The sequence below is a fragment of the Mauremys mutica genome, chromosome 8, assembly GCF_020497125.1.
Source record: "Mauremys mutica isolate MM-2020 ecotype Southern chromosome 8, ASM2049712v1, whole genome shotgun sequence".
Lineage (NCBI taxonomy): Eukaryota > Metazoa > Chordata > Testudines > Geoemydidae > Mauremys > Mauremys mutica.
Window position 1 is genome coordinate 3,330,540 of NC_059079.1, and position 13,165 is coordinate 3,343,704.

At 43.8% G+C, this 13,165-nt stretch overlaps 1 protein-coding gene across 4 annotated transcripts in view; it reads right to left on the bottom strand.

Annotated features, from left to right (window-relative positions):
* Positions 1-13,165, bottom strand: part of EIF2B3 (eukaryotic translation initiation factor 2B subunit gamma) — a 134,249-nt gene that overhangs the window by 98,866 nt on the left and 22,218 nt on the right. For all 4 annotated transcript variants that reach the window (XM_045027176.1, XM_045027175.1, XM_045027177.1 and 1 more), the window contains 2 exons: positions 7,738-7,897; positions 950-1,061 (listed from right to left, as the gene is read on the bottom strand). In XM_045027176.1, coding sequence (XP_044883111.1) covers positions 950-1,061; positions 7,738-7,897 — 272 coding nt within the window. The remainder of the gene's footprint in view (positions 1-949; positions 1,062-7,737; positions 7,898-13,165) is intronic.

Sequence of the window (13,165 nt, forward strand, 5' to 3'; positions counted from 1 at the left end):
TGGTCTTCTCTTAGCAGATCTTCTCCCTGCAGAATCCCATGTGCTGACCTGAATGACAAAAGTAAGTTTTTACTGCTTTTTTCTGCCTGCACAACACACACAGGCAAGAGGGAGAGAACTGCAGAGGCTATCCCAGCTTGTACATCGTCAATACTACTGTTTATTAAGTTCCAACCTACTGAAGGCAATGGAGTTGAGTGGGTATCCCTGAGGTCTGCAGGATGAACACTGAGTAAGTCTCACGCTGGAAGCTAAATTAAGTGAGGTAACAGGAGTGAAAATCCACTGGTGAGATAAATCTGTAAAATCAATCATAGGTCAACTAAAATCACATATGTTGCAGCAACTGCTAAGCTGTCATACCATAGCCACCTGTAAATGCAATGACAAAAAACACCTAGAAAAGCCTCCAATAACAATAGCTGCAATATTCTTTACTAGCCCCACAGAGAACGACTAGTGTTGGTTCGCTAATAATCACAGTCACAGAACACAACTCTAACAGCAAGCACATCAATCGGGAACCAGTTGTAACAATTCTGTGGCCGCCTTGGATATCAATGAGACAAATTTTTCATTTACATCAACGGCTCTATCACAAATATAAACTATTGAATTTGAACAACATCTGAATTTAGCCACCCTGGCTTTTCTTAAAAACCACATGGCTCTTTCACTCATCCTCTTCTCCTTCCCTGCTCTTTTTCATGATAATCCTTCTGTTCTTGCCGAACAAGGACACCGGCCAGTTGTAGGTGCAAAATACTTCTCACTGAAAAATAACCCTGTGCTTTCATTGTCATTTGTGGGAGCCACCTATCATGCATCAGGAAAAGTTCCTTCCCACGTCCTCTCCTTAACCCAGTTCATCTTTCTCCATCAATCCCATCTCCAATATTTTTCCCCACTCCAAGCTAAATTTCCATTAAAAGGACCCCAGAGGGCTTACTTCTGAAGGAGGGATCTCTTAATGACAAGTTCTTCATCCAAGTCAGCTTCATTAGCCATGAAGAGCAACCGCTTTCCTGTGTCATCCACTCCAATGAAGTCACGCTGCTCCACTGAAGTAGAAAATCAAACAACCGTTTTACAGTCTTATCTTAATGGAATCTAGAAACAAGAAGGATTGGTCAAATTGCCCTGGACTTCAAAACACAAACATAAGCAGAGATTAACCCATCAAGCCAAAGAACCTGCATTAATGCTCTACGACATACATTTATTTCATCTTTTCAACCAGGGTAGCCAAAATGCAGCTCATGACGTTCTAAAAATGGCCCCTGAAACCACCCATATCTTTATATGAAGATGCCAACTGTGGAGACAGCAGGTCCCAGCATGCAATACTCCATCTTGATTGAGCTAATGCGTACTTCTCTTCCCTCTTTCTTTACTACAACTTCAATTTGCACTAAAAAGAATCCATGATAATTAATAGCTAATCTGAGCCAGTTCCTCCTCCTCCACCATAAATCACTCTCCTTTTCTCATGTCGCAATTAGCTGGTGAGGAGAGGATTATGGATTTCAGACAAGACTTTGGAACTAGTATCCTGTTTTCATACACGTTTTGTTAGTAATAAACATCTAGGTTACACGCACACACAGCTCCAGACTCCTAATACTTGGATGCCCCAGGACACGTATTGGTTTAAAAAGGGCACCCACCCAAAGGGTGTCTATGATGTCAATTTCTCTCTAGAGTAATGCTACTGAAATCAATGGCAATACACTAGGAGTGAGTCTGGCCTAATGGTCTAGAGTACTTTCTTTTTGAACAGTCTGTCCCAAGCATTGCATACAGTGAGGGCAAAACTCCATTCTCACAAATCTCTATGGATATGGGTCAAACCATCTCTAGAGTAAAGAGCTCAGGAGAGCTGGGGGAAAGCCAGTTGGAAGGTGATTTCACTTTGCAATGAATATGGAATGCAACACAACTCTGGTGGCATCCACAAGCTGTTCCCTTACCCTGAGGCTGAAAGCACAGGAATACCTCAATGGCACAATTCTGACGCAAACTTTTCTTTTTCTTCCCAGAGACGGTATTTTTGGTCAAATACTGGCATATGCTTACCCCTCCCCAATTCCTAAACCTCACACCAACCTTGTGTGAGAAATGAATGCCTTGGGAGAAATAATTTCCTTACAGTCTTCTTTTTTTCCAGCCAAATTGCATTTTAACTCCACTTTTCCTCCTTCACTTTCTTTCTATTTGCATCTTAATAGCTGCTATAGTAACAGCCATCACCAAAATAAGGTCAAAACTATGTAGCTGTTGAAAGCTTCCCCACTGGCAGCCTTTGGGTATGGCTACACTTGCAACTTCAAAGCGCTGCCGCGGGAAGTGCGAGTGTGGTCGCGGCGCCAGTGCTGGGAGAGAGCTCTCCCAGCGCTGCAGGTACCCCACCTCCCCGAGGGGATTAGCTCCCAGCGCTGGGGCACTGTTTACACTGGCGCTTTGCAGCACTGTAACTTGCTGCGCTCAGGGGGGTGCTTTTTCATACCCCTGAGCGAGAAAGTTGCAGCAATGTAAAGCGCCAGTGTAGCCAAGGCCTTTGATCCAAATGGTCAAGCTAGCTCCCTTCAGAAGCTTCCCCTCTCAAATTAATTATATAGCTAAGGAGCACAAAAATAGGCCCTGAACACATAACAATGTGCAAAATTAAGCACAATTAGGATCAAGCTAACCAACTCACAAAATTCTTGAGAGCAGTGGCTCTACTCATTCTAGGCAGTAAATCAAGCTACAAGCCATGGTCCTAATTCTAAGCAGAGATAAACAAATGCCTGCTGCACCTAACCCTTTGAAATCCTTGTCTGCGCCTACATACAGACTAGCGACAGGTTTCTCAATAAGGGCATCCTGCTTCTTAAATTCAAGTCAGGTCCTAAGCCACCGTCTAGTCTACTGTATCTTTATGTCTGTTCAGCAAAGAGCCTGTCTACAATAAAAAACAGAACCATGATTAAAACAGGATTGTGCAACATGGTTGTGGCCAAACAGGTTTTTCTCTTCCCTGCGTGGATAGGGAAAAAAATGGCATAATAAATGTTAGTGAACTGTTTTACCCCTAGGAGAAACCTAGATAAAAATGTGCTTTTCCATGCACAGGCAAGAGAGATGGTTATTTTTGTGCTAAAGACCAGGCAAAATGCATCACCAAACCCTGTACTGAAAAAGGACAGTTCTGAAAGGCACTGACGTTAACAGGCTGGGTGCAGGCAGATAACTAGCTTAATTAGTCCCTGAGGGAAAGGAAGGGGAAAAGGGAGAACGTGCAGGAATGGTAACTTAAAGATGACCCACAAAGGGGAAAAAAAATGGACTTGTACCCTGGTCTGTATTTTGATGTTGGGTAAAGATGGCTTGAAAGATTTTTGTCCCAATAAAAAATAGTTCTACTTGGGGTATGTCTATACTACCCACATTACAGCATGGCCACGGCAGCGCTGTGACATGGGCAGCGTAGTCACACTTTATCGCCGGGGGAGAGCTCTCCCGGCGATGATAAAAAAAACAAAAAACCCCAATGAGTGGTGGTAGCTTTATCGCCGGCAGGACAGCTCCCAATGATAAAGCACTGTCTATACTGGCACTTTTCAGCGCTAAAACGTTTGTCGCTCAGGGGGATGGTTTTTTCACACCCCTGAACGACAAAAGTTTTAGCACTGAAAGTGGCAGTGTAGAGACAGCCTCAGTTAGAAATCCAGGCTCTGTCTACCTTGGGGACTTTGAAGAGTGGAGAAATGATGACATCACAAGAGAGTGAGGCTGAGCAATTCAGGGGAGGAATTGTTAGTCAAATTTCTAAATCTTTGTTTTTAAACAAACCTGTTTAACTCCAATGCCTAATTGACATATGGGGAAAATGTCTTTAAAAATTCAGAACTCCCGCCCCTTTTTGATTTAGGTGAGAGAACTCACATGACACATCCATCATGAGGTCGTTCCACAACCATACCAATGATCCTCAGTGACATTCCTAAGATCTTTAAGGTAAGAAAAATGAGCAGGAAAGAACCACACCCTCACAATCCTTTCAGACTTTCTTTATACATATAAAGACATAAACAATCCTTTGCCTGGGACTGTCTGGGGGAGGACAATGGGTCTGGGACACAGAGCCAGGGATGGGAAGAGACAGGACTGACAGCAGATGCCGGGACAGGTTTAAGGCACATATTTTGGGTCTAGCCTGGATGTTTGAACTTCTCATACTGACAGTCTCAAAAAAATCATGGCAGGCACATTTGGCATGTACGCCTTGGTCTTTGCCTCAATGTCCAGAGATAAGAATATACTGGCTTAGCACCCTAATATTGGGGTTCATTCTTCGTACATTCTCTGCCTATCTGGGCTACTATCACTCCCCAGGGGCCTACTATGTTTACATTGCTTCTTATGACTATGTTCCACAGGTGTTAAGGCCAGAAGGGACCGTTATGATCACTAGCCTGACCTCCTACATAAAAAGCCAAAGAACTTCACCCAGCACTTGCTGCAGTGACCCCATAACTTCTGGTTGAACTACAGCCTACATTTTAAAAAGGCATCAAGGTGCACAAGAATTATTAAAGGAGGTCAGTGTTTTAGCCTCTATAACTAACACCTCTGTTTAAAGCTGACTGTGACACTGCATTCCATAATGCTTTATGGGAATATGACATAACTGGAATAAGTTTTGTGCTGCCTGTGCCATGTAACATATCTCTGTAAAGGTTATAGTCTACTATATCTCTTCATCCTATTTGTACACATATATCATTTTGTACTTGAGGTTAAGAATATTGCCTGTACACCTGCTTGATTTCTAAGTAAGCTTTGTGAGGCATTTGGTCAGCTTCTTTAGGAAGGAATTTGCAAGGTTAAGTACCTGAGCAGGAAGCACTTGGGGAACAATACATCCCGGAATGCTCCAATCCACATAAGAAGTCTTCCCGGAGACATACAAGATACCATGTGGACAGTGGCTTCTGCCTGTAAAGACTGTGAGTCATGCATGGACATGTGACTTGCCCAGGTGATTCCAGAACTCCATCTTGCATAGGAGTGAGGAGGGGGGTCTCCATCCACAAGAGAAAATCTATTTAAACCCCTGGGAGACCCCTCCATTTGGTCTTCAGTTGGCTAAAGAGGGAGCCTCTCCCCACCCCACCCCCACAGGATACTTGAAAGAAACTGGAACAAAGGACAGTAACTACAGGGGGTGTGAGTGATTGCTGGACCCAGGTTAAAAGGAGATTAGTCTGTAAAAGGGAGCATTCTGGAACTGGTGAGGATCTTATCTGTATTCAGTTTGATTAGACAGATTTGCGCAATTTATTTTATTTTGCGTGGTGACTTACTTTGTTCTGTCTGTTACTACTTGGAACCACTTACATCCTACTTTCTGTATTTAATAAATCACTTTTTACTTATTAATTAACTCAGAGTATGTGTTAATACCTGGGGGAGCAAACAACTGTGCATCTCTCTCTATCAGTGTTATAGAGGGCGAACAATTTACAAGTTTACACCCTGCATAAGCTTTATCTGGGTAAAACGGATTTATTTGGGTTTAGACCCCATTGGGAGTTGGCAGCTCCCAGGGGGTTCCTGTGATCCAGCCTGCCACATTGACTACAGTGGCAAATTCATCCTGATTACAGCTACACAGTTTATTTCTAAACTTTTCTCTCCAGCAGAGATATTAAACATCTAGAAAGCAATGAAATGATAGAAAATGGCCCACAGGGAACAACTATCAGCCCGGGGTGATCTGGTAGATCTCTCCCATCTCTGACTTCTACAAATTTGTGAACTGATGACAACATTTATTGTTAGTTTAACAGAGCACCCCAGGACTCAGGGTCCACAGGCAACCTTAACTGTGGCATTCCCTAAGCTCTGAGTGCTTGACTTTGCAACCTAAACAGCATACTTGTAACAGTGTTTTGTAATAATTTTCCAGGGTTTTTAAAAAAAGAGCAAATTGTAAAACAGATTCCATCATGTGGCATCGTGCTGACATCCACATGGCTCATCAGCAGGGTTCCAACCTTTAGATTTACTGAACAGACCAGGGCTGTCCCTACCCATATGCACAGTATGCAGCTGCATAGGGCACCAGGAAATCTGGGGCACCAAATTGCCTGGTACTCTACGCAGCTGCGTGCTGCTCAAGCGTTCAGCCCGATCCCCCAGCCGGCTGAGCCGCCCAGGAAAGCTGCCCCCGCCTCTGCTCCGCCCCACCCCTTCCCCTGAGGACTGCTGCAGAGGTCAGGCTTGCCCTGCACTCGTTACAGCGGTAAGTGGAGCAACCCAACCCCAGCCTGCTCTGCACCGCCGGCTTCCAGCCACGCCGCCGGTGAGTGCTGGGGGGCAGTTCCCCCCTGCCCTCCAAGACCCAAGGCTGGGAGCCAGGGGAGTAGAGCAGAGCAGGCTGGGGCCGGTCACTCCACTTCCTGCTGCCCCGCGAGTGCGAGGTCGGGCCTGCCCTGCAATCACCGGGCGGCAGGAAGTGGAGTGACCTGGCCACAGCCTGCTCCGCTAGTGAGTGCTGGGGGGCAGTTTCCCACTTGACCCCCATACCTGCCCCCGCCCACAGAGGCCTGGGGTCAGCCCCCCACCCCGCCCCACGGAGGCCTGGGGACGTCCCCCTGCCTAGGGCACCAAAATGCCTAGGGACGGCCCTGGAACAGATCTCCACCACATGAGCTAATGGAGTAAAACTGATAGCAACAGTAGGTTGTCATCCTCTAAGTGGACCAGCACTGGAGGGCGATTAGACACACGCTTTGCCAGGGGTTTTCACAGAGATTTGCTGGTAGCAGAGGAATGGTGAGACTTGGGGATCTTGGGTTCTTTTCCAGGCTCTGGAGGGGAGTGTGCTCTAGTGGGCACAGACCCTTCTGCCCATTCCTCTCAAGCTTGACTCTTTCTGCCTCATCCCCTCCAAACCTGTCCCTGCACCACCTAAGTCCTGTCTCTGCCCCATCCGTCGCTCCACGTCCCAGTCCCATTCTCCTCACCTAGCCAGTCCCCGTCTCCTCAGGCTTCTCACCACACTTCTAGGCTCCCCTTCTCTGGCTCTCTGCAGGGGGTGGGACTAGATACCTCCTGAGGTCCCTTCCAACCCTGATAGTCTATGATTCCCTTTGCCCAGCCTTTTTTGACCACTGGGGCAAAACCAGCGTGTCCCCCTGTGCGTATGTCTTAGGGGACAGCCTTTCATTACATGATCACATACTATTTTTTCCACAGGACCCTGGCCTCTCTCAGTGTCCAGGTTGGATGGTGCTCACTTAACGAGCTATTTCAGATTTTGTTCTACCCTCATTGCTCAACGTGCACCATTTTTTAACTTCCGAGTGCTTGCCTGAGAAACTGTAATAACGCCCTTCTAAGGTGGCGTTTTGTGGTCACTCATCCACCCTCGCTTTACAAAGCAGTGTTTCTTTCAGAGGCCTTCGGGGAGGGATGATCCAAGCTTTCATTTCAGTCCTATTCCCTGTCCTTAAATCCTTCAGTCTAAAGCAGTAGCTGAACAAAATAGTTTCAGCTTTTTGTGTCTTCTTTTCAAGTCCCTCCGTCCTGGGGCACACGTTAAGGCCACTTGTTGGCTTGGCCCTTCCATTCTACATTGTTGTTATTCTTTTGTATGACTTTAGTGCCTAGGAGCCAGGACCCCACTGTGCTGGATTTCTAGTTTGCTCAGGTGCACGGAGTCAGGAAGAACACTGTTAATCTACTTACCTGGCTTTTTTTTCCCTTTCTGTCCCGGTACCATTTCTGTGGGTTCATGAACTTTTTTCATCAACATGGAGAGTGTGGCATCATGGGCTCGAAACAGATCCACAACCTCATGTAAAGCAACATCTGTGATCAGATCACAGCTCAGTACCAAGACATCAGTCTGCCAAAACACAGAAGAAAAAATAAACATTTCAAAGACAGACCATACCACATACTTGTCAACTTGGGATACCTTAGCAACAAACAGTCCGTAATGTTTCATGGCCTTCTCATGCGAGAGCCACATTAAGCCACCAGCCAGAGTTGCGGGTGTATGTTTTTACTGGCATGAAGAGGATATCTAGTGGTAAGGTTACTGAATTTGTTACCATTGCCAGCGCACATCCGAAAATGGGACAAAGCTCATGCAACCATCCAGTTTGTCATCCTCTCCTTGCAACCCAAGCAGCAGGATCATGGACACACAGATGAGTTCACAGCCTTCAGTGCTGCCATTAAGTTCTGCAACACTTGCCATGGCTATTTTACGTTAATTAATAATAATGACCTTTCTGGAGTAATCTTAGTAGCTGACTTCCCATCTTGCCTAAACAATTTAAAAATGTATTTAAATGAAGTCACTCTTATTGGAAAATCAAATGCTGGACAAATCTGGCACCTGATTTACTCAGACATCACACCTCAGTTTGCTCACTTTAGAAGTATGCCCTCTAAAAGCCAACATCGTCCTGCAGCAAATTTTAATAAGCAAACGCCTATTACATTTAACTTTGATCTCAAAGGATCCCAAAGTGCTTTGCAAACTATACAAGGGAACCACTTCACTCACCACTAAAGTACAGCCACTTCTGAGGTGAAACATGATCAATTACCCACTATTGCCAATTACAAATACGCATGTCAGACCAGATGCTCTCTTGTTTAGGATCAGCTTCCAATTTCCTATGAGTGGCAGAAAACTAAAACAACTAGTCAGACAGCTATCCTCGCCTCATTTCAATTGCTACTAACACCCCATTTCTAGAGCTTTGCCAACAGCAAAATTAGTGAGTTTGGACTTATTTTTTAATTTTAGTCAATCATTTTGCTCCTAAATGGCGTAATGACAACATTATGTTTCAGGGACACAGTTCTTCTTCCCTCCCTGGTGTTTGTTATTTTCATTTTTTCATCAGTCCATCGTTTACTATGCAAGCTCTATGGCACAGAGACACTGATGTTTTTTGTGAAGCTCCTACCATAGGATACATCGCTGTGATAGGAGTTGAATTACTTCACTCACGATTTCTACTTTAACTGTGAACATCACATCAATTCAAAGAGAAAACATGTGTGCACTTTTTAGTTTGGAACGGATTGCAAGGTAGCCCTTCACCCAATAGTAGAAGATGGGAAAGTCATAACTAGGAATAACTTTGAGGTTTGATATAGTGAAGGGCCTGCAGGGTCTTTCCCCCAAAGTGTTTGGAGATTTTCAGGTGTTTACCCGTAACTTTGGGGAACTCATCATGCGACAGACTGCGACACAGCGACAGCGTTAGCATGCTGCACATGGGAGATGTCTGGTACCTTGCAGGGCCATGCCTATCATTTTTAGTGTAGTATATCTGCACTAATAATTTATTATGATGAAGATTATAGCCACTTAGTTTGAAGGGATAACATCCAGGTTGGAAGTCTAACGGGTCTAAATTGTGACCTACCTCTCTCCATCTAATGTTGCTTATCAAAATCCATATTTTATATGGAGGTTTTGCCTAGGAGAAATGCTATGATTATCTCATCTGAAAACCAAACCAAACAATCCAATGCCAGCTGCCCACCACTCAAGAGCAACTCTATATCAGCAAACCAATATGCACAAATAATGGGAGAAAAATCTGGTGAAGAAGATTTCAGCCTGCAGCTTTATGACTGCAAAGAGTGAGACATGCAATGAATGTCTTTCAGAGTATGTAACATTCAGTCTTTTCAAGCTGTAAAACTTCCAGCTATTTGATTTTCTGCAAGAGCATAAATTTAGTCACAATACTTTCAAAGAAGGGCAAAGATTTGGCAAGGGCATTTGAAAACAGACCAACTTTTCTTCTTCTACCTAATTTTGTAGAGGGAAAGGATCGCTGTTTAAATCTAAATGCATTCACTCCAACGGTGAATAAAGAGACAGATCAGATATATCGTAAGGAACGACTATCTTGACTTGTAAAACAAATCTCATAATTATTTAACATTTTACTAAGTGCTTTAATCTGTCATTGGAATAAACTGCCAACAAGCCTTTCGTAATTGTGAACAGGCCCCTGGGTTTTTCCCCCCTCTCACTTTAGGACGAGCTTTTGCAAAGACTGAATGCAAGACCCCTGAGGAGCGCTGGGGAACAGAACCACCAAATGTCTGGTTGCCATCTGTTCTACCCATTTACTCTCCCAATATGTAAATAAACGTCAGTGAGCACAGGGACCAGTGAAACACACAGCTGCTCTGTAAAGCCCACATTTCTGCCTCTCCTCCTGATGAGCAGAGCGCTGGCCTCAGAAGCATGCTGAGAATACACCGTGAAAGGCTCTTTGGGGACTCGACAGCCTCCCCTTTGAAACACCACTCCTCCCATAAATAAAGCCCTCACTGTCTAATGGATGCATTTTTTTCCAGCGTTGAGCCCATGAAAGAATAAACTAATGGCTGAATGAAAAAATAAACTCTACTAGCACCCTAGTAGAAGTGCGTGTTTTTCTTTACTTTCTTAAGGCTGGTGCAGTAGAAAGAAAACAAATGGTTAAGCTTGTATTTGTTCAAATATGTACTCCATATACGTGCTCTAAGTACAGTGCATTGTCCTGACAAAGCATCGATATATAGGAGACATACTGCAGGCACACATGTGCAGTCACATCCCCTTAGCACTCGAATTAATGAATTATGCCAACACTGAACAAACATCAAAATCTTTACATAATTAAATGCAACACTGATTACATCAACCCCAAACTATTATACAAACACGATAAGCAACAACATGAACTGGTTAAAAAAAAAACCCAGCATATGCCATACTTAATAAGCACACACCCTGCAAGCTCAGTTGCCACAAGGGAAAGAAGAAAAAAAACCAAAAATCTTCTTATTCATTATTCAGACTGGGTGGATAAAAGAGGAGGTGAGGATAGCCCAGACAGGGATGATGGTCCAGTGGTTGGAGTGGTAGCCAGGGACTCAGGAGACCCTGGCTCCACCAGAAATCTCCTGTGTAACTTTGGGTAAGTTATTCAGGGCTTGTCTACACCGTGCCTTCATCTGTGCCAGCAGGAGGGGTAAATTCAGTGCACACATGCAGGCGTGCATTAAACTGGCTTGTGTGGATGCTGCTGTTGTATATTAAAAGCTCCCTGGTGTACATTAATCTAGTCCTGTTTCAAAACACGACTACATTAACGCACATTAAGGAACTTTCTAGTGTGTGCCAGCGGGGTCCACGTGGACTAGTTAGTGAGCGAGATGCTGATGCACATTAGAATTTACATCCCTGCAGGGGCGCATTAAGGTACCGTGTAGACAAATCCTTTGTTTCTTAACTGTACTTCCCCACAATGCATTATAACTGTGACGTATCCAGGTACTACAGGGGCCGTGTAAGTAACCTCCTTCTTCTGTGTGGCTTAATGACAGCAGTGTTAAATGTCCAAGTCTAGGTTGGCGATCCAATTGATTGCTTGAGGTGATGTGGAGCGGATGGCAGAGATGCCATCAGGATATGATCGTTTGGGACACTGTTAACGAGGTGTTCCATAGTTAAGTCCCTTTCCACAGATGCAAATAAGATTGTGTCTCAGCTGCAATTTATGGAGGAGGTAGGTGGACCTGTCATGTGATGTGTAGATGCAGTTCAAAGTGGACCATATTTTTCACGGGGGAGAAAAGCCACTGGTTTCTTCAGTTACATCCTTGATCAGCAATTTGTTCAGGACGTGAATCCTTCCACTTCGCTTGCCATTGATCTTTGGGGGAAACCCAAAGTTGTCAAGCTCTTGCACTGCAAGCCAAAAAGGTTTTCTGAATTTGAGTCAGACTCTTGGTATATTATATTATGTGGATCTTCATGTATTGAAAATCCTTGTTCCCTTGAATACAATGGAACTCCCAAAGGATTCTCATGGTAAGTAAATCCCATGCAGTCATAACAATGTCATCAGCATAGATAAATTTCTGTGATGATGTTCAGGGAAGGTCGCTGGTGTAAGTACTTACCAGGATTGGTGCAAGGACTGATCCCTGTGGTAGGCCATTATTGAGCATATATGGCCTGCTGACCTGGTCACCAAGGAAAATGCAAAACAATTTTCCGAACTCTTGGGATGAATTTTATTATTGCATTGCATGGGATCATTTTGATGGCTTTCAAGAGAAGGGCATTCGTTCCTGCTTACAGTGTCCTAGGTGGCAGATAAGTATAAGAAAGCTGCCCCAGTCTTAAGTTTTCACTGGAATCCCACCTTGATGCATGTTTTTAAAAGGCGAATACTTGGTCGGTGCAGCAGCAGCCTAGTCGGAAACCCAATTATTCATTCAGCAACATTGCTTCTACAAGTGGCATAATTCTTGCCGGTAATATTACGTAAGTATTTAAGATGTATTTATCCATCACACCATACCACACCAGGCATCAACAGGAGGACAGAATGCAATCCAAAACATCAAGATATTCATGGAAGTTTTGATACCATGGTGACAGGCACCATTAAAAAAAAAAAAAAAAAACCTACAGAAGACATATTGCCAAGAACTGCCCACCATGGGATGCCTACACAATGACGAAAATAAGTCCCCAAAAGATCATCTTAAGATTTCAACACGAGATTGACTTAAAAATAGAAAACACATTTTGAACTGGAATTAATTCACAATATAGAGCAAAGGAGGTATACAACGACTATATAGTATTGTATCCCAGCGTAAATCAAAAAGCTTGGATTTGCTCACACCCCGTATACAATGGACACCATTAAAACCTCAATGTCCCACTCAGCAGTGATTGAAGTATCTCTCCTGCTCTAATAGTAGGATGATATCAAGGTAACCACAGACAACTGGCAATGAATGTTGAGTTTTTAAATAGCATCCATTATAGTTTTTCTATCAAGTAAAGTTACAGAAAAAGGGCTGGACCTTTGTAGACTAAAAACAGCCACCTAAATACCAGTCCAAAAAATCAGAAAACATATGCTACAAGGAAAATCTCTAATTCAGACAAGATCAGCATTGAGAGAAAAAGAACAAATTTCAGTAGATTAACATACAATTTAAATTAACACATAACCACTAGAGGGAATAAACAGTTTCTAAGGGAACTAAAGAAAGACGTGGTAAATACAAAAAAAAAATTATGGTAATGCAATATTACAGTTGAGATGTTACAGGAACAAAAGGCAGG